General features: G+C 42.4%; 2 protein-coding genes across 19 annotated transcripts in view; one reads left to right on the top strand and one right to left on the bottom strand.

Moving 5' to 3' along the window:
• Positions 1-6110, bottom strand: part of c9h2orf80 (chromosome 9 C2orf80 homolog) — a 30136-nt gene extending 24026 nt beyond the window's left edge. For 8 of the 18 annotated variants that reach the window (XR_015078132.1, XR_015078133.1, XR_015078130.1 and 5 more), the window contains exons 1-3: positions 3526-6009; positions 2871-3022; positions 2694-2775 (exon numbers count right to left, since the gene is read on the bottom strand). Coding sequence is in view for 13 of the 18 variants with exons in the window: in XM_085985729.1 (XP_085841855.1) it covers positions 2694-2775; positions 2871-3022; positions 3526-3537 (246 nt within the window). In the remaining 5 variants the exon portion in view is untranslated. The other 10 variants (XM_085985722.1, XM_085985726.1, XM_085985723.1 and 7 more) reach the window with 10 other exon arrangements.
• Positions 6111-6355: 245 nt separating this feature from the next.
• Positions 6356-24100, top strand: part of LOC147120144 (uncharacterized) — a 61402-nt gene continuing 43657 nt past the window's right edge. Inside the window, 4 exon segments of the mRNA XM_085985721.1 lie at positions 6356-6503; positions 6783-6950; positions 22018-22193; positions 22583-22687. Of these exon segments, the coding sequence (XP_085841847.1) occupies positions 6824-6950; positions 22018-22193; positions 22583-22687 (408 nt within the window). The 5' untranslated portion in view covers positions 6356-6503; positions 6783-6823.

Raw genomic sequence — 24100 nt, 5'->3', positions numbered from 1 at the left:
TGTGAGTTAAATGAAGTTAGGATGAAGTAATGTGGGAAGAGGCCCATGTGGAGCATAAACACTAACATGGAGCTGTTGAGCCAAACGGACTGTTTGTGTTCTAGAAATTCTATATAATTCTATGTAGGTCGATGTAAAAGGGAAAAAATTACTAAACTGGGGAGGTTATAATGACAGAAAAATACCTCCAGATAAGAAAAAAATTGAGTGTTGGAAGGTAAAATTAAGATTAGCTGTGTCTAAATAAAAAGGGCTAATAGAAAAATCTGATACTAAATAAAAACATAAGAAATAGGAGCAGGAGTAGGCCATTTGGCCCCTCGAGCCTGCTCCACCATTCAATAAGATCATGGCTGATCTTCTACCACAACTCCACTTTCCTGCACTATCCTCATATCCCTTGATTCCATTAATATACAAAAATCTATCGATCTCTGTCTTGAATATACTCAACGACTGAGCCTCCACAGCCCTCTGGGGTAGAGAATGCCAAAGATTCACCACCATCTGAGTGAAGAAATTACTCCTCATCTCAGTCGTAAATGGCCAGCCCCTTATTCTGAGACTGTGTTCGAGACTCCCCAGCCAGGGGAAACATCCTCCGGCATCTACCCAGTCAAGCCCTGTAAGAATTTTGTATGTTACAATGAGATCACCTCTCATTCTTCTAAACTCTAGAGAATATATGCCTAGTCTAATCAATCTCTCCTCATAGGACAATCCCCCCATCCCAGGAATCAGTCTGGTGAACCTTTGTTGCACTCTCTCTATGGCAAGTATATCCTTCATTAGGTAAGGAGACCAAAACTGTACACAATACTCCAGGTGTGATCTCACCAGGGCCCTATATAATTGCAGGAAGACATCTTTACTCTTATACTCAAATCCTCTTGTAATAAAGGCCAACATACTATTTGCTTTCCTAATTGCTTGCTGTACCTACATGTTAACTTTGAGTGATTCGTGTACAAGGACACCCAGGTCCCTCTGAACACCAACATTTCCCAGTCTCTCACCATTTAAAAAATACTCTGCTTTTCTATTTTTCCTACCAAAGTGGATAACTTCACATTTCTCCACATTATAAATGGATGAATTATTAGGATAGAATTTAATGCTGTTTCACGGTTTGGTATTCTGTGAGAAGAATGCTAGAAAAGGAATGGTCAATGCTATTTAAACCATTAATAATAATAATAATAATAAATAATAATCAACTTTATTGTCATTGTTAGTGCACAAGTGCAGTACAACGAAATGTACTAGTAAAAAATTACTTACTAGTGCTAGAAGACAAGCCATCGAGACCACAGGCTCGGAGATGGCTCATTAAGGGCGATAGTAAGATGTCCTACCTTATCTGGGCCAGTCTGAGGCTCTTTGCCAAGAAAGACCCGAGAAGCTATGGAGGAAACAAGCAACCTGGCATGTCTAGATACTGGGGCTCCATTGATTTGGACGGCACCAAGGGTACCAGCAGGCCTGTGTGAGGTGATTGACACCAGAAGGGCTGAACTCTAACACATCACTTAGATTGGCCAATAGAATTGAGAAGGTTACTTTAGAAATATATATATTTGTGTGTATGTATGGTGTTTTAGATACTAAAGTGCTCAGTCCTGACTCAATGGGCCAAAGGCCTCTTTCTGTGCTGTACTATTCTATGATCTTTTAGTAGTTCTCAGTCTTTGTAGTAGAAGGTGTAGGAGTTCTTTGTCTAGTATATGCAGAAGGGTGTCTCTGTATAATCAGAAAGTGCATCTCCAACAGAGTGAAAGAAAGATTACAGAAGTTAAGATTGTATGGCTATACCAGCCAGATGCAGGCAGATAAAAGTGTGCCACTTTGAGGTGTAAGTTTCCCCACGATCAAGAGAGGCGAGATTTAAACCAGCTAGTCCAAATACAGCTAGCAGCGCAGAAGATGAATTTATCCTGGAGGTTCCAGGAGGAATGGATAGCACCTCTAAAGACTGAGGTTCATCTCCAACGTCTCAGAAGGCTAACATCATCCTCCCAGAGGAAAACAAGGCAACACCTTCATCCATGCCAACTGATAAGTAGTAACAGTTCTGGACACATGGCTAACTACAAGCATATAGACATGAATCTATTTGCTAGATTGGCTATGTAATATACTGTTAATTTGTCAGTAATCTAGGGAGTCTAATCCCACATTAATTTCACCAATTATATCAATCTCAGCAAGCAGTTAATGCTGAATTACTGTGACATAACTGAACTACCTTTGTAATCTGTCATTTAGTTCATCAGTTAACCCTATCTACTAAGTTTAAGTGCTGCTAACTATGATTCTAAGGTGAATAAACAATTGTTAGCTACTAACTTTGTCTTCTTTAATAATTGGCAAGAAAGAGTGAATTCATTCACTCAGTACCTTCTGCCGATCTTAATGGAAGGTTGCTAGTGTAAATGCTAATATAATCTGAACTGGTTGACGGAAGTCAGTTCAGCAAGCCAAATTTAGGCACCATTAACTCCTAAGCATAGACTGACTGGCAAACCCCAGACAGTTCCTTGGGGATTGATCCCAGCATTCTTACAAGGGAAAGAAATGGTAAAACAAACAGGTTTCCTTATGTGAATTCCTGATAAAGGAATATTCCTAACAAGTGAACATTTATTTCAGATTATCCAGTTAACAAGAATTATATGTACTGTTTATAGTCTTACCAAATCATTGAGGTAGGTTGACTCCATTTTTCCCTTGGGATCGAAGCTGTTTTCACGAAGTCTGATGCCAACATAATTTCTCCTTTATACAGAAATAGATGCTGGTTACATGCAAGAAGTACAACAGGTGACAATAACAACTCTGATGCTGATCTTATTAAAAGTACAGTTTCCTACCGGTAACAGATCATTGAGCTTCCCCGTGTGGGTAAAAGCACTGCCCTATGTAATTTTAAGCCATACAGACCAGAAGATTCTGGGTTTGATTCTTGGTCTATGCTGCAATAGCTGATAGCTGTGGTACCATAATTGGCCTCAGTGTTCCTGGGCTAAAGAGAGGGGAAATTACATGTAAATAATCATACAAGGTTCCCACCAACATTCCCTATAAGCGCTTTTTCAATGTTAAGTTTTGCGAATGGGCCACGCAGCCTCTTAAAGGGGTCGCTCACCTGAAAAAAAATAAGAGGGAACATTGCTTCCCACCCGATTGCTATTCAGGGATCTCTGGTGAAAAGTGCGCATGACAGACTTTGGGTGAGGGCAAGAGTGGGTTCAGCTGTTACGCCCACAATGGTCAAATAGTGTGCCAACACTCATGTCAGACCTCATACAGGAAGAATGACCACTTTCATTAAGCACCAGAAAGCTGCCAGCATCTGTGGGATAGTGCCCCAGCCAGCACATTTAGGAAAGAAGGAGTGAAAAATAGAACTGATTGACCATTCTGGTTATCTTTCAAATTAAGAGTATTTTTTTCTCTCTCTCATATCCTTAAGATGTTGTTTAAGCACACACATATAACACAACAGTTAGAGGGGGAAATTATTACCATCTGATACATACAATAATTTTTCAATTTCTTTCTTGATTCGCCTTTTTTCCACTTTCAGCGCCATTCTTCTTCTTCAAAAATCACTTTGGGTATAAAGCCCAGAGACTGTATTCCTTAGTTTATCCTCTGCAATGAAGGTCAAGTTTCTTTACTTACAGAGTAACACTACGAAGCTTACTTCAACTGTGTTTACTGATGAAACACTTTTGAGGATTAAATAGTTGGAAGCCATTTCAAATGTTTTCAAATGCATGGAAATTTCTCTTAAAAGTGTAAATCTTGCAAATAAGTGTACAGTACCTGAATAATATGTCTCTCAAATGAAGTGCTGTCCTGGGGAGTACAGGAGTTCTATCCTTAAAAATTAAAATGCAATATACTCTAATTTAAAAAATAATAATAATTTAGAATCACTGATAAGATATCAGAATGTGTTCACAGAAGTAATTCTAAGAGGATGCCTTTCTCGGTGTGTCTGTAATTTCTTCGCTGCTGAAAGACAATACTCTGGTTTCTGGACTCAATCCAAAAGACCAAAGTACTTTTCTGTTGCTAGGAGACCTTGGGGTAAACACTAATGGCAACGGGTGCCCTGGGCTTGTTATCCTGGTATTAAATTACATGCGTGGTTCTGATGGTTAGTTAGCCAAGTTACCTTACTCTTATTTTATAAATGTAGGGTAGCTTTCAAAACATTCTGACCGAACGTTTGTAGGACATTCAAGTGCCTTGATAGAATATAGATAACATTGTGGCTCAGTTTTGTGCAAATATAATTAGATTTGCTTACTTTAATAGTGCTTCATGGAATACTCTTGTATCAATATTGACACCAAGTCTATCTGTAAATCGGCTAAACAGGATGTTTATCATTTTATACACTACATAGAAAACAGACTATACATAGTATTGGATTAACAGTGATACAATTTGTATTTATTTGATAAGGTGAAATTTCCAGATGACTCCATACAAATCTCTACTTCAGACAACAATCAGCAGTTGGGAATCCTGCCCAGATGCCTTCTCAAGGTATTGAATTCTCACCCTTCCTGGTCTCTATGGCTCAATGCCATGTCATTCACCCTTTCCTGGAATTTCCAAGTCTCAAAAGCAATTTCCCTTTACTAGCTGCAGTACTCTTGCAGAGAGCCAGCACGGGCTCGATGGGCCAAATGACCCCCTTCTGTGCTGTAACCATTCTATGATTCCAAGGACCAAGTCACCTGAAGCTTGGCATTTTATAATGACTCCTCTTTATTCTTTGCCTGATTCTCCTCTTGATGGTACCATGTACATTCTCCTATCATTTCATTATTTAATTTAAAATGTAACTATTATTTTTTCAATAAGTGGAAATAACAAAGAAAAGCAACTAAATATTCTGAAGGAGAACCGGATTAATTACAGAGTTACACGCCATCTCTCACTGCCCTTGAAGTGGGGAAAGATGCAAAGTAAATCAATGGCAACTATCTGATAGGGGTAGATGAAGAGGAGTGGGAGGAGGCTCACAAGGAGCACAAACACTGGCATGGACCAGTTGGGCTGATGGTCTGTTTCTGTGCTGTACAATCCATGTAATTCTATGTAATCTGTAAAATTCTCTAAGAAGTGTATACGGATGTTGTCAGTAACAAAAAAGGTACAAGAAAACAGCACGAAAAATCACTGCAGGAAAATCTACTTTTCAGATCGTTAAGAATTGAAAAATCCAGAATCTAATCTGATCTAAAAGGCAATTTATGGCAGTGCACACCCCTCCCTGCATCCTCAGTTAGGATCAAGATTAGTCAGTCTCCTATTTTAAATGATTTCACACGACCTCACAATTGTCTCTGTCCTCACACCACCAGCTGGCTTCTCTTACTTCATCTGCAGGTTTTTTTAATGCTCAAGCCTGGGATCACCGAACCAGGGTAACCTCCATTCCTCGGTTTACCCTATCTCCATTTTTCACCCTTGCTGGTGCCCTGGCCCAGCTCGACAGGCCGTAAAAACCTTTGTTCCGGCTGCCCAATTTAAAATTTGAATACAAAAGCAAAATACTATGGATGCTGGAAATTGGAAATAAAAACAGAAAATGCTGGAAATACTCAGCAGGTCGGGCAGCATCTGTAGAGAAACAGAGTTAACGTTTCAGGTCGATGACCCTTCGTCGGAACTGGAAAAAGTTGGAGATATAACAGATTTTTAAGCAAGTGATGGGGCAGGGAAAGGGAGGAAAGAGCAAAAGGGAAGGTCTGTGATAGGTTGGAAGGCAGGAGAGATTAAAAGACAAAAGGAATGATGGCGCAAAGCAAAACGCATAAAAATTTGAATATCTAGATTATAAAATCAGAGAAACTCCTCAATGCTGACAGTGGGCCTACCAATCCCGCCCCTCATTAGCCAACCAATAGGCCCAGTAGGTTAAAGCCTACTGCAAGTACATCACCACAACCGCCCTTATTCACTGGTCACCAGCGGCTGAGAGCATCACCTGACCTCACAGAACCGCGCAAGGCGTCACCTGCCCGCCGCGAGCTGCTCGATGCCTCACGTGACCAGTCCGAGACGCAGGAAGCAGAAAGCGGTTGTCTCGGCTACAGCCTCTCGCCCACGTGAACAAATGTACCCAATTGAAAGCGTCTGTCCATTTCGCGTGTTCCGCCCCTCCCTGTTCACGTGCGACAGTTCTCCAACAGAAACGGAGGACCGGTCGCAGCGCCGCTTGCCTCTCGACCGCATGAGCCAATGAACGTGCCTCCTTCCGTCTGCCCGCTTGAGCGTGCGCTTGTCGCTCGACCAATCAGGACCGTTGCTATTTGTTTAATTTTGGATTTTTTTTTGTGTGGTGCATGGAAGGCGAGTTCTAACGGCCCTGGGCGGTGGAGAGTAGCTGGAGTCTGTGTGTGAGGGGTACCCAGCCACACCGAGTACTCGTTCACAGAGTGTTTAACTGTAGCTTTACACCGGCAAACGGCACTTTCCAGGTTAGTCTGCGATTACATTCGCGTGGTGACAGTCCGATGTGGCTGGCCCGGGGAGTAATAGGACAAGATGGGATGGCGGAACTCCCCGGGGGGGGATTAAAAATTGCTGGTGTAATGTTCAAAGATGTGATTTTCTGTTGGATAAGTAGAATTCTGCTAATTTTTGGAAGGGCTTTAAATATTTCTGATATTTGCATTTATTGGAGCATTTGATTGGGTGACAAAAGCGGCGAATGAAGGATTGCATGCTATTAAAGTGTAATGTGTCATTTTTTTAAGGTGCGCAAAGTGGTAACGTTTGAATTGTGGAAAGAGGAGTGATGTGTGCAACTGTATCTACCAGCAATTCGGAGTTCTCTGATAAAATGAAGGAGCGAAGGAATGGTATTTTGAAAAAGACAAAATACAATGCATCTCTGATCTCTAAGATTAAGACCAAGATTCTAAGTAAGTGTGATAGCAAAATACTGCGGATGCTGGAAATCCGAAATAACAGAAAATGCTGGAAAAACTCAGCAGGCCAGGCTCGACCTGAAACGTTGACTCTTTCTCTCTCCACAGATGTTGCCTGCCCTGAGTTTTTCCAGCATTTTCTGTTGTTATTTTTAAGTGTTCTATTTTCCCCCCACCCTGATGCAAATCTTACAGACCTTGTATTCAATCTGTCACTGCTCAACCTGTCACTAAATCAATTTTTGCAACAATTTATTGATGTTGGAATTAAAGTTGTAAATTCTGATTTAAAGAAAAATAGACTTGCTGTAGCACCTTTTTTATATATAGCACCTTTCACAACCACTGGATGTCTCAATGTGCTTTACAGCCGATTTACTTTTTTTGAAGTGTCTTCACTGTTCTAATGTTGGAACTTAATTTAAGTATTGTGTCTAAGTAAACCAAATTATTAAAATTGTCATTTGTTTTGCGTCATCTATGTTCATAAAACTGACTAAAATATAAGTACGGGTTGCAATCATTAATTCATAACAATTGTCCTGGCTAGTCACCATCGAGACACTTTAACCTGCTGAGATATTAACTACTAAACAGCTAAGTTATGTAAAATTATAAACTGAATTAGCAAATGTCCTGTGGTATTGCTCAGTGAATCAGAAACACTAAAGCGACATCTCGAGTGTGGTGGCTCAATTGTGATCAGCGGTAAATACGCTTAGAGGAAGTTTTAAAAAAAATTCATTCTTGTGATGTGGCTGTCTCTAGTAAGGCCAGCATTTATTGCCCGTTCTTAGTTGCCCTCGAAGGTGGTGGTGGGCCTTCCTGCACTACTGCAGTCTGTGGATTTTGACCCAGTGTCGATGAAGGAACGGTGATATATGTCCAAGTCAGGATGAAGCCTTGGCAAGTTCCTGCAGTGCATCCTATAGGTAGTACACACTGCAGCCATGGTCAGTGGATGTTTGGGGTGGTGGATAGGCTGGCAATCAAGCGGACTGCTTTGTCCTGGATGGTGTCGAGCTTCTCGAGTGTTGTTGCACCTGCACCCATCCAAGCAAGTGGAGATAATTCCATCACACTTCTGATTTGTACCTTTTTTGTAGGTGGTGGAGCGTCTTTGGAGAATCAGGAGATGAGTCACTTGTTGCAAAATACCAGGCCTCTGAACTGCTCTAATAGCTGTGGCATTTATGTGGCTGGTCCAGTTGAGTTTCTGGTCAGTGGCAACCCCAGGATGTTGACAGTGGAGGATTTGCTAATGGTGATGCAATTGAATGTCATGGGGAAGTGTTTGGATACACTCATTGGAAATGTTCACTGCCTGACACTTGTGGCATGAATGTTACTTGCCACTTATCAGCTCAAGCTTGGATGTTTGTGTGTGGACTGTTTCATTATCTGAAGAATTGCGAATGGAGCTGAAGACTGCGTGCAATCATCAGCGACCATCCCCACTTCCAAAATTCCCTAGATTCTGGAATGGTCCTAGTGGATTGGATGGTAGCAAGTGTAACCCTGCTATTCAAGAAAGGAGGGAGAGAGAAAATGGGGACCTACAGGCCAGATAGCCTGACATCAGTCGACTGGAAAATGCTAGAATCCATTATTAAGGAAGTGCTAACAGGGCACTTAGAAAATCATCATACGGTTAGGCAGTGTCGGCATGGTTTTATGAAAGGGAAATAGTGTATGATTTTTTTTGAGGATGTAACTAGCAGGGTAGATAAAGGGGAACTAGTGGATGTAGTATATTTGCATTTTCAAAAGGCATTCGATAAGGAGCCACAAGGTTGTTGTATAAGATAAGGGCTCATGGGGTTGGGGTAATATTTTAGCATGGATAGAGGATTGGTTAAAGGACAGAAAACAGTAGGAATAAACGGGTCATTTTCAGTTTGGCAGGCTGTTGCTAGTGGGGTACCGCAAGGATCGGTACTTGGGCCTCAGCTATTTACAATTTATATTAATGACTTGGATGAAGGGACCGAGTGTGACGTATCCAAGTTTGCTGATGATACAAAGCTAGGTGGGAAAGTGAGCTGTGTGGAGGGCACAGAGTCTGCAAAGGGATATAGACAGGTTAAGTGAGTGGGCAAGAAGGTGGCAGATGCTGTATAATGTGGGGAAATGTGAGGTTATTCACTTTTTGGTAGGAAAAATAGAAAAACAGAATTTTTTTTAAATGGTGAGAAACGATTAAATGTTGGCTTTCTGAGGGATTTGTGTGTCCTTGTACACAAAACACAAAGTTAACATGCAGGTACAGCAAGCAATTAGGAAGGCAAATGGTATGTTGGCATTTATCGCAAGAGGGTTGGAGTATAAGAGTAAGGAAGTCTTGCTGCATTGTACAGGGCTTTGGTGAGACCATATCTGGAGTACTGTCTACAGTTTTGGTCTCCATACCTCAGGAAGGATATACCTACCTTTTAGAGTGGGTGCACTAGAATGATTCCTGGGATGTGAGGATTGTCCTATGTGCCTCTATATCCTTCTTACAATATGACAATTAGAATTGTACACCATATTCCAAGTGTGGTCTAACCAAGGTTCAATACAAGTTTACTATAACTTCACTACTATTCAATCCTATCCCTCTAGAAATAAACCCTAGTGCTTGGTTTGCTTTTTTGGCCTTGGTAACCTATGTCGCTACTTTTAGTGATTTGTGTATTTGTACTCCGAAATCCCTTTGCTCTTCTACCCCATTTAGATTCTTATTTTCCAAGTAATATGTGACCTTATTTTTCTTACCAAAATGTAATACAGGTACCCCTCATTTTTCTGTGTTGAAATTCATTTGCCAATTATATGCCTGTTCTGCAAGTTTATTAATGTCGTCTTGTAATTTGTTGCAGTCCGCCTCGGTGTTTATTTCCCCGCGCCCCCCACCCCCCAAAAAAAAATTGGTGTCATTGGTCCCAGCACTGATCCTTGTGGGACTCCACTGTCCACCTTCTGCCACTCTGAATAGCTACCCTTTACCCCTACTCTCTGCTTTCTGTCTTGAAGCCAGCAAGCTATCCATTCTGCTACTTGTCCCCTGACTCCGCATTCTCTGACCTTATTTATTAGTCTTGTGGTATCTTATCGAAGGCCTTTTGGAAATCTAGATAAATTACATCTACTGCATTAATCTTGTTTACTCTCTGTTACCTCTTCAAATAATTCAATGAGGTTGGTTAAGCAAGACTTTCCCATTTGAAATCTGTGCTAACTATTCATTATATTTTTGCTTTCTAGATATACTTTTCTTTCAGTAGGGATTCCATTATTTTTCCTACCACCAATGTTAAGCTGACTGGTCTATAGTTCCCTGGACATGTTCTATCGCCCTCCTTAAATGTAGGTATTGCGTTAGCTATCCGCCAGTCCTCTGGCACTACACCTTTTTCTAACGAATTATTAAATGTGTAATAGTGCCTCTGCTATCTCTTTCCTAGATTCTTTTAAAATGCGTGAATGTAACCTGTCGGGACCAGGGGTTTATCCTGAGTTTGATTGAATTTAAAATAAAAAGGAGAAATATTAAATAAACTAGTTATATCATTTCTAATCTCTTCTGATGTCCACCTGTTCAGTCTCCCTGGTAAATATTGAAGCAAAGTAATTATTTAATATTTCTGCCATTTCAGTATCGCTGCCTGTGATTTTTATCCTGACCATCCCTTAGTGGCCCTATTCCCATCCTGACTTTCCTTTTTGTCTTTGTGCCTGTAGAATATTTTACTATTTTGTTTTATGTTCTTTGATAATTTAATTTCATAGTTTCTCTTTGCCTTCTAATTGTTTTTTTGACTTCTCTCCTAATCTCTTCATATTCTCCCTTGTCATGCTCTCCCCTGCTGTCCATGTACTTGCCCTCAATTTTTCCCTTGTGTCTTTATTCATTCATGGTGTCTCATTAAGGTTTAGCTTGTTCTTGTTTATTAGCGGAATATATTTTTCCTGGACGCTTTTGAACACCGTTTTAATTGTTTCCCATTGCTGTTCTACATCACTGTTTGCCAATATTGTTGTCCATTTTACTTTCCCAAGTTCTATTCTTAGCCCCTCAAAATTGGCTTTTCTCCAGTCTATTACCCTAGTCTTTGTCATACTTCTATCCTTCTCAATCATTATCTTAAAGCGTATTATATTATAGTCACTATTGTCTAGATGTTCCCCTACTTTTACTTCTCATCTGATCTGTTTCATTCCCCATTACTAGATTTTATTTAATAAAAAAAATTTTTTTTTTTAATTTGCTTATGGGATGTGGGCGTCGCTGGCAAGGCCAGCATTTATTGCCCATCCCTAATTGCCCTTGAGAAGGTGGTGGTGAGCTGCCTGCTTGAACCGCTGCAGTCCGTGTGGTGAAGGTACTCCCACAGTGCTGTTAGGGAGGAAGTTCCAGGATTTTGACCCAGTGACGATGAAGGATTGACGATATACCTCTAAGTCAGGATGGTGTGTGACTTGGAGGGGAACTTTGAGGTGGTGGTGTTCCCATGCGCCTGCTGCCCTTGTACTTCTAGGTGGAAGAGGTCGTGGGTTTGGGAGGTTCTGCCGAAGAAGCCTTGGTGAGTTGCTGCAGTGCATCTTGTAGATGGTGCACATTGCAGCCACGGTATGCCGGTGGTGGAGGGGGTGAATGTTTAAGGTGGTGGATGGGGTGCCAATGAAGCGGGCTGCTTTGTCCTGGATGGTGTCAAGCTTCTTGAGTGTTGTTGGAGCTGCACTCATCCAGGCAAGTGGAGAGGATCCCATCATGCTCCTTGTGCCTTGTAGATGGTGGAAAGGCTTTGGGGAGTCGGGAGGTGAGACACTCGCCACAGAGTACCCAGCCTCTGACCTGTTGTGGCCACAGTATTTTGTGGCTGGTCCAGTTAAGTTTCTGGTCAATGGTGACCCCAGGATGTTGATGGTGGGGGATTCGGCGATGGTAATGCCGTTGAATGTCAAGGGGCGGTGGTTAGACACTCGCTTGTTGGAGATAGTCATTGCCTGGCACTTCTGTGGCGCGAATGTTACCTGCCACTTATCAGCCCAAGCCTGAACATCGTCCAGGTCTTGTTGCATGTGGGCATGGACTGCTTCATTATCTGAGGAGTTGTGAATGACGCTGAACACTGTGCAGTCATCAGCGAACATCCCCATTTCTGACCTTATGTTGAAGGGAAGGTCATTGATGAAGCGGCTGAAGATGGTTGGGCCTAGGACACTGCCCTGAGATCCAGTAGTGAATCCTCCCTTGTCAGGCCTCTTGCGTATTGGGTTAGAAAGGAGTCCTGTACACACTGTAGGAACTCCATTCCCTTATCTTCTAGCCAATTAATTTTGGGGTAGTTGAAATCCCCCATGATTATTATTCAATGTTTTTTGCTCATTTCCCCAATTTGTTTGCATATTTTTTCCTCCACCTCCATTCCACTATTGGGTGGTCTGTAGACTACACCTATTGGTGTGATTGATCCTTTATTATCTGGTTGTGGTGGAATACAGTTCTGCTGCTGCTGTTGGCATTTAGCATCTCATGGATGCCCAGTTTTGAGCTGCTAGATCTGTCCTTAAACTTTCCCAGTTAGCATGGTGGTGTCACATGACACAATGGAGGGTATCCTCAGTGTGAAGACTGGGGTGGTCACTCCTACCACTACTGTCATGAACAGATGCATCTACGACAGGTAGATTGGTGAGGACGAGGTTAAGTATGTTATTTCGTTGTGTTGGTTCTCTTGCCCGTTGCCACAAGCCCAGTCTGTCCTTCACTGTCCAGCTTGGTCAATGGTGGACCTACCAAACCACTCTGATGGGCATTGTAGTCCCCCACCTAAAGTATATTCTGTGCCCTTGCCACACCTCGATGTTTCCTCTAAGTGGTGTTCAACATAGATTATAGAATCATAGAATGATACAGCACAGAAACAGGCCTGTGCCAGCTCTTTGAAAGAACTGTTCAATTAGTCCCCTTCCCCTGCTCTTTCCCCATAGCTCTGCACATTTTTCCCCTTCAAGTATTTATCCAATTTCCTTTTTGAAAATTGTTATTGAATCTACTTCCACCACCCTTTCAGGCAGTGCATTCCAGATCGTAACAACTTACTGCGTAAATTTCTTTTCTTTTCCTCTGGTTCTTTTGCCAATTAACCTTAAATCTGTGTCCCCTGGTTACTAACCCTCCTGCCACTAGAAACAGTTTCTCCTTATTTACTCTCTCTCAATTTTGAACGACTTCTTTCAGATCTTTCCTTAACTTTCTCTGCTAGGGAGAATAACCTTATTTTCTCTCGTCCAGTGTTTCTCAAACTGTAGAGACTTTCTGGGCGTCTGTGCCGGAGGTAATTTCGAGCCTGCTTCTCTTTATTAAAAACTGACAGGCATTCAGTTCTTGCGAGTTATTCTCAACGGCTGGGCCTGCCTCCTTTGCAATGAGCGCTTCCTGCCGATCAAGTGGATTCCTCTCCTTGGCGCTGCAACCAGTGTTCCCTTTAAGCTGCTGGCTGTGCAGCTGTCTGTTGCTCCTGTGCAGACCGCTTGCCGGCTTTGTAATAGGAAAAACCCGCATTAACGGGAATTTGAATGGGCTGCGCAGCCCGTTAAAGGGGCCATGCACCAAAAAAAAATTAGAACATTAGACGCGACCCTATGCCATCCTCTCTTCCCAAACGTGCGATTGCAATCTTCCTGCAAAAGTTTGCAACTGTATCTAAATATTCAATTCAATGTCCGTATTACCAGCTCCGGATTAATAAATATGCAAATGAACTGCTAGCCTCCAGGACTACAGTGCCGTAAAACTGAAGTTTACTTAAACTCTGAAGGAATCAAGCCCCCTACTATTCTCGGCATACTGGATGCATCAGGTACCTCGGAGTTTTACGCAGCGCTCCTGGGCTCCATGATGCACTACGCTGCACACAACTCTGCAGCGTCTTGACAGAATGTTTACGTGTGGGGCCTCGCACCAGGTTCATGCAAATTCCTTTCAGATGATGGCAATTTTAGAGTCATAATGTTTCAATGAGATCACCTCTCATTCTTCTAAACGCTAAGGAATATAGACCTAGTCTACACAATCTCTCCTCATAGGACAATAATCTCATTCCAGTGAATCTTTGCACTCTAAGGCAAGTATATCCTTCCTTAGGTAAGGAGACCAAAACTGTACACCATACCCCAGATATGATCTCACCAAGGCCCTATATAATTGTAGAAAGACTTCTTTACACTTAGCCTTATTACAAAGGGATTGGAGTATAACATTCCATTTGCTTTCCAAATTACTTGCTGTACCTGCATGTTAACTTGCTGTGATTCATGTACAAGGACACCCAAGTCCCTCTGAACACCAATATTTCCCAGACTCTGTTTTTAAAAAAAAATTCTGCTTTTCTATTTTTTTCCTACCAAAGTGGGTGGATAACTTCACACCTCTCCATTCTATTCCATCTGCCATGTTCTTGCCCACTCACTTAACCTGTCTATATCCCATTGCAGCATCTTTGCATCCTCCTCACAGCTTTCTTTCCCCCCTAACTTTGTATTCTCAGCAAATTTGGATACATTGCACTCAGTCCCCTCATCTATGTCATTGATAGATTATAAATAACAGCCCCCAGCACTGATCCTTGTGGTACCCAACTAGTTACAACCTGCCAGCCTGAAATTACCTGTTTATTCCAACTCTCTGTTCTTTCCGTTAACCAATCCTCAATCCTAATATATTGCCTCCAATCCCGTGAACTCTAATTTTGTGCATCAACCTCTTCTGTGGCACCTTATTGAATGCTTTATGAAAATCCAAATACACCACATCTGCTGGTTTTCCCCCTTCTCTATTCTGCTAGTTACAACCTCAAAACTAATAGGTTTGTCAAACATGATTTCCCTTTCATAAATCTGTGTTGACTCTGCCCAATCATATGATTTTCTAAGAGCTGTGTAATCACATCCCTAATAATAGATTCTAGCATTTATTTACTACTGATGTCAGGCTAACTGGTCTATAGTTCCCTGTTTTCTCTCCCTCTTGAATAGTGAGGTTGCATTTGCTACCTTTCAATACATGGGGACAGTTCTAGAATCTAGGGAATTCTGGAAGATCTAAACCAATGCATCCACTCTGCAGCCACCTCTTTTAAAACCCTAGGATGTAGGCCATCAGGTCGAGGGGCTTTGTCGACTTTCAGTCCCATTAATTTCTCCAGTACTGTTTCTTTACTAATACTAATTTCTTTAAGTTCCTTATTCCCACTAGACCCTCGGTTCCCCACTATTTCCAGAATGTTATTTGTGCCTTCTATCATGAAGACAGATCCAAAGTATTCATATATAATGTCTCTGCCATTTCCTTATTCCCCATTATCATTTCTCCTGTCTCCTTTTTACATACCTAATAATAAGCTTTTATAATCTGTTTTTATGTATCTTGCTGGTCAATCTTTTACCTGTCTGATGTCTTTCTGTTTAACAATTTGTCTCTCCTCTGGTTCTATCTCTATCTCTTCTACCTTGCAACCCTTAACTTTTTTTTTGTCTCTCTCTTCGCCTTTTTCTTTAATTTCAGGTGGGAGGTTGTGGGTGACATGATGTGATAGGGAAAGGAACCATCAATGGTTACAGACTGCATCTAGGGTGGGGTTGTAGGACAAATGTGGCCCACAGCAGCGACTCGCTTACCATCTCCGCAATCGCTAGTGTTTCCCACTGCGCCCCCCCCTCACATATTGTGTTCCTTACATTTTCATGCTGTCCTGCCACAGTCACACTCTCATCACGACCGTGCTATCAAACAGCACTTGCTCACCAATAACCTGCTCACCGATGCTCAGTTTGGGTTCTGCCACGACTCCTTACAACCTTGGTCCAAACATGGACAAAAGAGCTGAATTCCTGAGGTGAGGTGCGAGTGACTGCACTTGACATCAAGGCAACATTTGACTGAGTGTGGCATCAAGGAGCCCTCGTAAAATTGAAGTCAATGGGAATCGGGGAAAACTCTCCACTGGCTGGAGTCATACCTACCACAAAGGAAGGTGGTTGTTGGAAGGCCAATCAACTCCGCCCCAGGACACTGCCGCAGGAGTTCCTCAGGGCAGTGTCCGCGTGCAGCAAGACCTGGACAACATTCAGGCTTTGGGTGATAAGTGGCAACTAACATTCGTGCTGCACAAGTGCCAGGCAATGACTATCTCCAAGAGAGAATCTAACCACTTGAAGTTCAACGGCATTACCATCATCTAATTCCCCACCATCAACATTCTGAGGGGGTCACAGAAACTTAACTGAACCAGCCACATAAATATGGTGGCAACAAGAGCAGGTCAGAAGCTGGGTTCTGCAGTGAGTGTCTCACCACCTGATTCCTCAAAGCCATCTACAAGGCACAAGTCATGAGTGTGATGCAAGACTCTCCACTTGCCTGGATGAGTGCAGCTCCAGCAACACACAAGAAGCATGACACCATCCAGGACAAAGCAGCCTGCTTGATTGGCACTCCCTCCACCACCGGTGCACCGTGGCTGCAGTGTATACCATCTACAAGATGCACTGCAGCAACTCGCCAAGGCTTCTTTGACTGCACCTCCCAAACCCATGACTTCTACCACCTAGAAGGACGAGGGCAGCAGGCACATGGGAACACCACCACATCCAAGTCACACACCATCCTGGCTTGAAATATACAGTACTGCCATTCATTCATTCATTGTCCTGGATCAAAATCCTGGAACTCCCTCCCTAACAGCACTGCGAGTACCTTCACCACATAAACTGCAGCGGTTCAAGAAGGCGGCTCACCACCACCTTCTCGAGGGCAATTGGGGATGGGCAATAAATGCTGGCCTTGCCAGCAACGCCCACATCCCATGAATGAATATAATAAAGCTTCCCCCTTTGAACTACCTGGTCAATCCTTTTATCCTCCCCACCCTCTTGCTCTATTATCAGTCGCATACCTTGTAACCTGCTATTGACTCTTCTTCCCTTCCCTCCACCCATTCTGACTCGCTTCCCCAAGGGCAGGTGGTGAGAGGTCAGAGACCCCCTTTACCATCAAGGTATTCCTTTTCCCTCCTCCTCCTGACATAATTCCACATGTCCCTCAGAGATTTTGTTTGCTTCCAAAATTCAACTTTTTAAAAAGAAATCAAATAGGAATGGGTAGAGATTCTGACTCTACTTCCACCCCTCCCTTTTATCCAGTTCTGCTCCCCCTCCTTTTATTAGGTCCTTCACCTGGTCTATAAATGTTTTAATTTATGCTCCTGCTTTGGCTTTCCCTCCCTCCCTTCAAGATCTCCAGCCTCCGCTTGCTCTGCTTCATGAATTTGTTACTGCAATCATTTATTGATTGGCTGGTACCTCCTGCTCTTTTTTTTTTCAATTTGCTGCTGTATTAAGCCAATGTTCTATTTTTAGTGATCTGTTAACTTATTAATTCACTGGTCCCTGCTTAGCAATGCTCCGGTGTTCATCAGTAACTATTTCTAGTGGTCAGTGAGTGGTGATGCATATGGTTTTTGTGTGTTAAAGTTTTCCTGTTGCAGTGTATATAACATCAAAACAGTAACCCAGTTTATTGTAATTTAAGTTCGTCATTTTATTACATTTAATTTTTCTTCTCCGTGTTAGCAGCTTCATTCATCCAGTTTTAAAGAGCATTGTAATCACATTCTTTGGAAACATCAAACTAAAACTTTTCAACACAGTACAGCTTTGACTACGTGAGACACCACAAGAGATTGATTATAATATCCATAACAAGACTCGAGTCTGTCACATACTTCCTGTCTTATATTAAAATTTATTGTGATCATCCCAATTTAATCTAGTCAAATGTTACTGGGCAGATTTTTTTTCTACAGCTGATTGGGCCATTCTTCCCATGCCTATTTTAATAAACCAATAAAGGTGATGCTCTGAAAGACCAGCACCACACGTGCCCACTCATAAGGCACCACTAATATAATTTAGACACAAAGTCTATTTAACTAAAGTACCTTATCATTCTAAATCATGTTGTCAGTTAGACACTATACCTTGCGGTGCTTACTGGTCATTCTTCCCATGTGACTGGCTCCCAACCCTGACTTCCATTTTCTCTAGAACTGCAGCAAACCATGGAGAAGTAAGTTGAAACAAACTAAAATGAATTGAATAACTCCAAGATAGGTGCAAATGCAGCAAGATTTACAAACTATTCTCATTATCGGGATAGATTACTTTTTTTTTCTTCCTTGATTTTGCTTTCTCTTTCTTACAAATACACAGCCTTTCAAATCTGTTCTGAAACATATCCAACTTCTTAATTGAGCTGAATTAATCACATTGCCTTCTTGCAAGCAGTTATTGAACAGCTGGTACTGAAGTGAGCAACTTTGACACTGTTGTGTATGTAATATGTGTGCTACTTTGAACCTATGGACAGGACTGCACTACTTGTTGGGCGTAGTGATACGCAGTACCACTCCTGGCCATAGGGGTATAAATAGTACTGTGGGTACTGATTCCCCTCAGTTCCCGCCTGTGGGCATGAAGTAAAGACCTAATGTATAGTCCCTACCTCCAACCAGTAAAGACCTGTTTGAGTCATACGTTTAAGTCTTTGTGTTAATTGTTCAATACAATACACATACTTAACACTGGCGACGAGTCAGGCTCTTACCCTGCGGCAGTTATTCCAGGCGGCTTCGTCCAAAGACAGGACGTTGAAGAGAGGTTTCAATCCTCAACACCCCACTCAAAACTGAAGGGCAGCAGAAATCCTGACAGCTTCCAGCGACTGGAAGAGACAGGCATTAGGACCCTGAAGCCTCCATCAGCTTGTGAACCGGAGTAAAGACAGGACTGGGGAAGAGAGAGAGGTAGGGCGATAGCGATCGGCAGATAAGGGCCGGGCCGCTTTGAAGTGAGGGGCGCAGCCGGGCCAGCGATCGGGACCAAAGATAAGAGCCGCACTCGGACTGAAAGGCGCGGCGGCTGCAGAAGCTCAAGGTGCGAGAGTCGCGGTGCACAGCGCGGGCTATCGATCGCGGCGAAGATAAGGGCCGCACTCGAGGGCTGAAGGGAGACGGCGTCGGGGGACGGGTGAAGACCGCCAAGCGCGGGAAAACCGCCATTTTGTGGGCGGAGGACGACGGCAAGAGCGGGAAGCCGCCATCTTTGATAACAAGTAAAGAAAATAAAATCTGAGAAATTGCAAATCTACAATGCCTAAACACGGGAATATTAGCACCTTTGATAGTGACCTCGAAGATTGGGCCATATATGTTGAAAGAGTAAAAAATTATTGTAAGGCCAATAAAATTCGTGACCAAGATAAAGCTCTAACATTATTAAATTTAATGGGTGCGAAGACGTACGGGCAATTGAAACACCTGTTATCACCAGATGAACCGGCGGATAAGACGTTCGATGAGATTGTTACTGTCCTGAAAGATCATCTAAACCCCACGCCGCTGATGCTAGCGGAACGATTTAAATTTTACGACAGAAGGCAGCTACAGCATGAAAGCAATGCTGAATATTTGCTGGAATTGCGTAAATTAGCGAAATATTGCCAGTTTGGAACGGGATTGACAGATGCACTACGAGACAAATTTGTGTGTGGTTTATTTAAACAGGATACACAAAAGCGACTGCTCGAGGAGAATGAGCTGACGCTTGAGAAGGCGGTCACTATGGCAGCAGCACACGAAGCCGCAGCGAGAGGCACGGCAGTAATGCAGCTACGGTCACCGGAGCTCAGTGCACACAAATTGGGTGTGAGTTCTGGCAAATGTTATCGTTGTGGAAAGACAACGCATGATCAGAACCAGTGTTGGTTTAAAAACCAAGAATGTAGAACTTGTGGTAGGCTTGGACATATAGCTAGAGTATGCAGGTCAGGGAAGAAGACCAGCAACAAGAAGTCACCGCAAGGAAAATACGCAAAGGTACACAAGGTGACCGAACAGGAGTCCGATTCAGACGCTAGCAGTAATGAACTGGCTAGCTTAAGCTGTAATGAACTGGCTAGCTTAAGAGTACTCAACGCTGGTAAGGGTGCAGACCTCCAGACAATTTGGGTCACTCTTCAGATAGAAGGAGTCCAAGTAAAACTGGAATTGGACACTGGATCGGCATTGACGGTCATAAATAAGAAAGATTACGGAAAGTTATTCCAACATATTCCCCTACAGGATACGGGGATTATATTGAAAACATACACGGGGCAAAGAGTGTACCCCATCGGGAAAATAGAGGTTGCAGTGGTCCACAAGGGCGAAGACAGTCAAATAATGGACTTATATGTGATATCTGAAGGAGGTCCTCCACTACTAGGACGGGAGTGGATTAGGAAAATGAATATGGACTGGCATTTCCTACAAACAATAACGAGTGAGAACTCGGTGAAGATAGTCGGCCCAGACTCTGGAACGGATGATGGTAAGCCCAACTCAGGTGCAAAAGACAAAGTTTCAGCACAGAATTCCACTGAGCAACAACAACATAGTTTAACTGTGGATTCTGAGTCTGGCAAGTCTACTGATGTGCCCATTTCTGAGGGACACCGGGCTCGAACTCAACTCCATTTCAAACTACAACAGCAATTAGAACAAATGCTTCGCCGTTTTGAGCAAGAGTTGAATGCAACGAAAGAGTTCTTTGATATAGAGTTGGAGAATCTGGAAAGACAACAGAAGCAGCTGATGGAGAAAATGGAGCAGGAGCACACAAAACGTCTGATGTCAGAGGAGTTAACGGTCAGCCAACTCCTGCATATGCTGAAGGACAGGACTCTGAAATGGGAAAAACTTGAACACGAACTTCAATATTCAAACGAAAGGGGTTCGGAGCTCTCAAAGGTTATTGGAAGAGCTGAGGTGGCAACACAGACTGAGATGACTGCAACAGAGCAGCCCTTGGATGCCAAAAGTACGCTGACTCGCGTCAACGTAGAACAACAGACCGCTGAAACAGCTGCTCCGGTAGAGGGATTGCATAGTCCGATCAATCAATCTCCAAAGGAAGTTGAAGTATTAAAATCACAAATGAGGTCACTAGTAAACGACTTGCTGAAAGCCCAGAAAAAGCTGGATGCAGAGGTACACATGAAGAAGTCTCTTCAGGAAAGATGTCTGGATTTGGAACAAGAGCTGGCTAACGTCCAGCTGGATATGGAGGAAATAGACGACCCTCTCACTGGTCTAGCTCAGGACGACACCGCATATTACGATGTCCTGTCCTGCCCAGCTTGTAACTTCGACTCCCAAAGTGCAGAAATCATGGAGGAGCAACAAAAGTCTACGGAACATCGGGAGAAGCTGGCTCTACGACGGAAACAGGAGGAAGAGAAGGAGGAACTGCGCATGCAGCTGGCAGCTGTGGCAGCTGACAATGGAGCCCAGAGAGTCTCCAAGAAGCAGAAAAGGAAAAGTAAAAACAGAAGATGACCCATCTGAACCATTATCACCTCTACCAGATCACACACGTGGTCCCTCCGAACGGAGCCAATTCAGTTCGGAAGTTCAAACTGTTAAATCCATGGAAGGACTATTGAATGAGTCACTCCAGCAACGTGAACCGACTACACCACAGAGATTGAATCTGTGAACTGTTTTCCGCAGAGACTGAATCTGTGATCTGTTTTGACATGAAGTTATCTATGTATCTATGTTATTCTGTTATGTAAACCTGAAGTTATATATGTATATATGTTATTACGTTATGTTAAATGGGGAGATGACTGTAAAGCTAGGAAGGGAGGAATGTTGTGTATGTAATATGTGTGCTACTTTGAACCTATGGACAGGACTGCACTACTTGTTGGGCGTAGTGATACGCAGTACCACTCCTGGCCATAGGGGTATAAATAGTACTGTGGGTACTGATTCCCCTCAGTTCCCGCCTGTGGGCATGAAGTAAAGACCTATGTATAGTCCCTACCTCCAACCAGTAAAGACCTGTTTGAGTCATACGTTTAAGTCTTTGTGTTAATTGTTCAATACAATACACATACTTAACAGACACCAAAAAAGAATAATTTCCAAACTTTGTTCTGAATTTAGTCCAATGCAACTTGTTTTTCTTTCAGACAACTCATCCATGATAAAGATCTCACTTAAAAATAACAACAAAGCTTTGGCATTAGCTCTTGCTGAAGAGAAGAAAAAATACAGAATGGTTGAACAGGAAAAAGTAATTCTTCAAAAAGAAATATGCACTCAAAATTATGACATGGTTATGCTCCAGCAAAGGCTGACTTTTCAGGTAATAAGGACAGATTTCTGATTTCCTCTGGATGTCAATCAGCCTTATTTAATTTGGCATTGCAATTGAGCAGTTTTTGAGATCTATCTGAGTTTCATTTTCTGATTTAGATAAGAATATTATAGTTTATTTTGGCTCCTCATAAGTTGGAATCAGAATGCCACCTTGGAAGTTCATAGAGCATTGGCTTTTTGTATGAGCTTAGAAAGTCATTCTGCAAGGTACTTGATGAAGGTGTGGTTGGACATGCCAGATTAGGACTGAGGGATAAGCTTTAAGCTGGCGAGAGGTTTGTGTAAATTTAGTCAGTCTGAACTTTCAGTATGGATTTAATATATACTTGAATACTGTCAATACAACATCTGAATTTTATTTCTTTTGATAAACAGAATGCTAAAATTTCGACCTTGGAAGAATCCTTGATGAAGATAAAAAGCTGTATCATGGATGCTACTGATCACTTGTCAACTGTAATCAGGACCTGTGAATGTGATGTAAGGATTTGTTTTTGTCCAGTTTCTTTATGACCTGCTCTTGTGGTATTGAATTGACTGTTGCAGGTTTTTAATAGAATCTAGACACCACATCAAAAAACATGTGCAACAGCCTGATTATTTTAAGTGAAATCTAGAATATTACAATAATGATAGTGGCCTGTTATTCTTTAGTGCATAAGTGAAGTTACAATAATTGGCAAAAGAACCAGAGGGGAGAAGAGGAGAGAAAGATTTATGCAGTGAGTTATGATCTGGGATGCAGTACCAGAGAGGGTGATGGAAGCAAATTCAATAGTAACTTTACAAAGGGACTTGATGTATATATTTGAAAAGGAAATATCTGTGTAGCTTTAGGGAAAGAGCGGGGGTAAGTGGAACTAATGCTCTTTCAAAGAGCTGGTACGGACACAATGGGCTGAATATCCTCCTTCTGCGCTGTAAGATTCTGTAAGTTTTTAATCTTAAAGAATGGTGGCAATGTCAAGTAACCTCATTTGAGAGATATATATATCTCTATCACATGCTACTTAGTCATATACATTGGCACGTTCTAGATACTACATAGAGTTTAGTCCACAAATTCCACCCCTCCCTGGAGGTCAGATAATAGAAGGGGTCTGGTGAGATGGGTACAGTATTACATACATTCTGACCCTGCCCCTTCATTCACCCTTTCTGGGCAGCAATTTGGAAGAGCATGGCTAACCTTGTATTCCCTCTTGATTGAGCCTATGTTTGCTGGCCTTGCCTACTGGGGAGCCAGCTCCTCTCCTCCTGCTGCCTGTGGGGTACATCTAGACTTCTGTCAGTCTTTTTTGGAGGGTAGCCTGTACAGAGGATGATTGTTGGAGAGACCACAGTCTCCATTTCCAACTGTGTTTTTGCTGAGAATCCAGAAGCCAGGCTACAGTCCCTTGTATCTGTACTGCCCGCTAGTGGTTGCCTGAGTTTGGGAAGCTTGACCATTTGACCATGTTCTGCATGTTTGTTTTTACAGTGAATAAGTACACAATACAAAACTCCTTTATAGTTTGGTGTAATTTAGGATTTAATTGGCTGAAACTCTGGCCACAATAATGGCTGTTGTTGAAAATGGAAAAGATTTATGCTAATGCTGAAAACTGCTGCTATGAGTTAAGTATCAAGGTGCATGATTTGGGCAGAGTAGAGGCAACTTTGCTTTGTATTACATAGAATGTACAATACAGAAATCGGCCATTCAGCTCAACTGGTTCGTACCAGTGTTTATACTCTACACGAGCCTCCTCCCACCTTACTTCATCTAACCCTATTAACATATCCTTCTATTCCTTTCTCCTTCCTGTGTTTATCTAGCTTCCTCTTGTATGCATCTATGCTATTCACCTCAACCATTCCATGTGATGGCGAGTTCCACATTTAACCTCTCTG

This window comes from Somniosus microcephalus, chromosome 4, assembly GCF_052327205.1.
Source record: "Somniosus microcephalus isolate GS21.2 chromosome 4, FLI_Smic_1.0, whole genome shotgun sequence".
NCBI lineage: Eukaryota > Metazoa > Chordata > Chondrichthyes > Squaliformes > Somniosidae > Somniosus > Somniosus microcephalus.
Note: the sequence above shows the minus strand (reverse complement) of the source record. Positions and strands in the feature narration are given on the sequence as shown.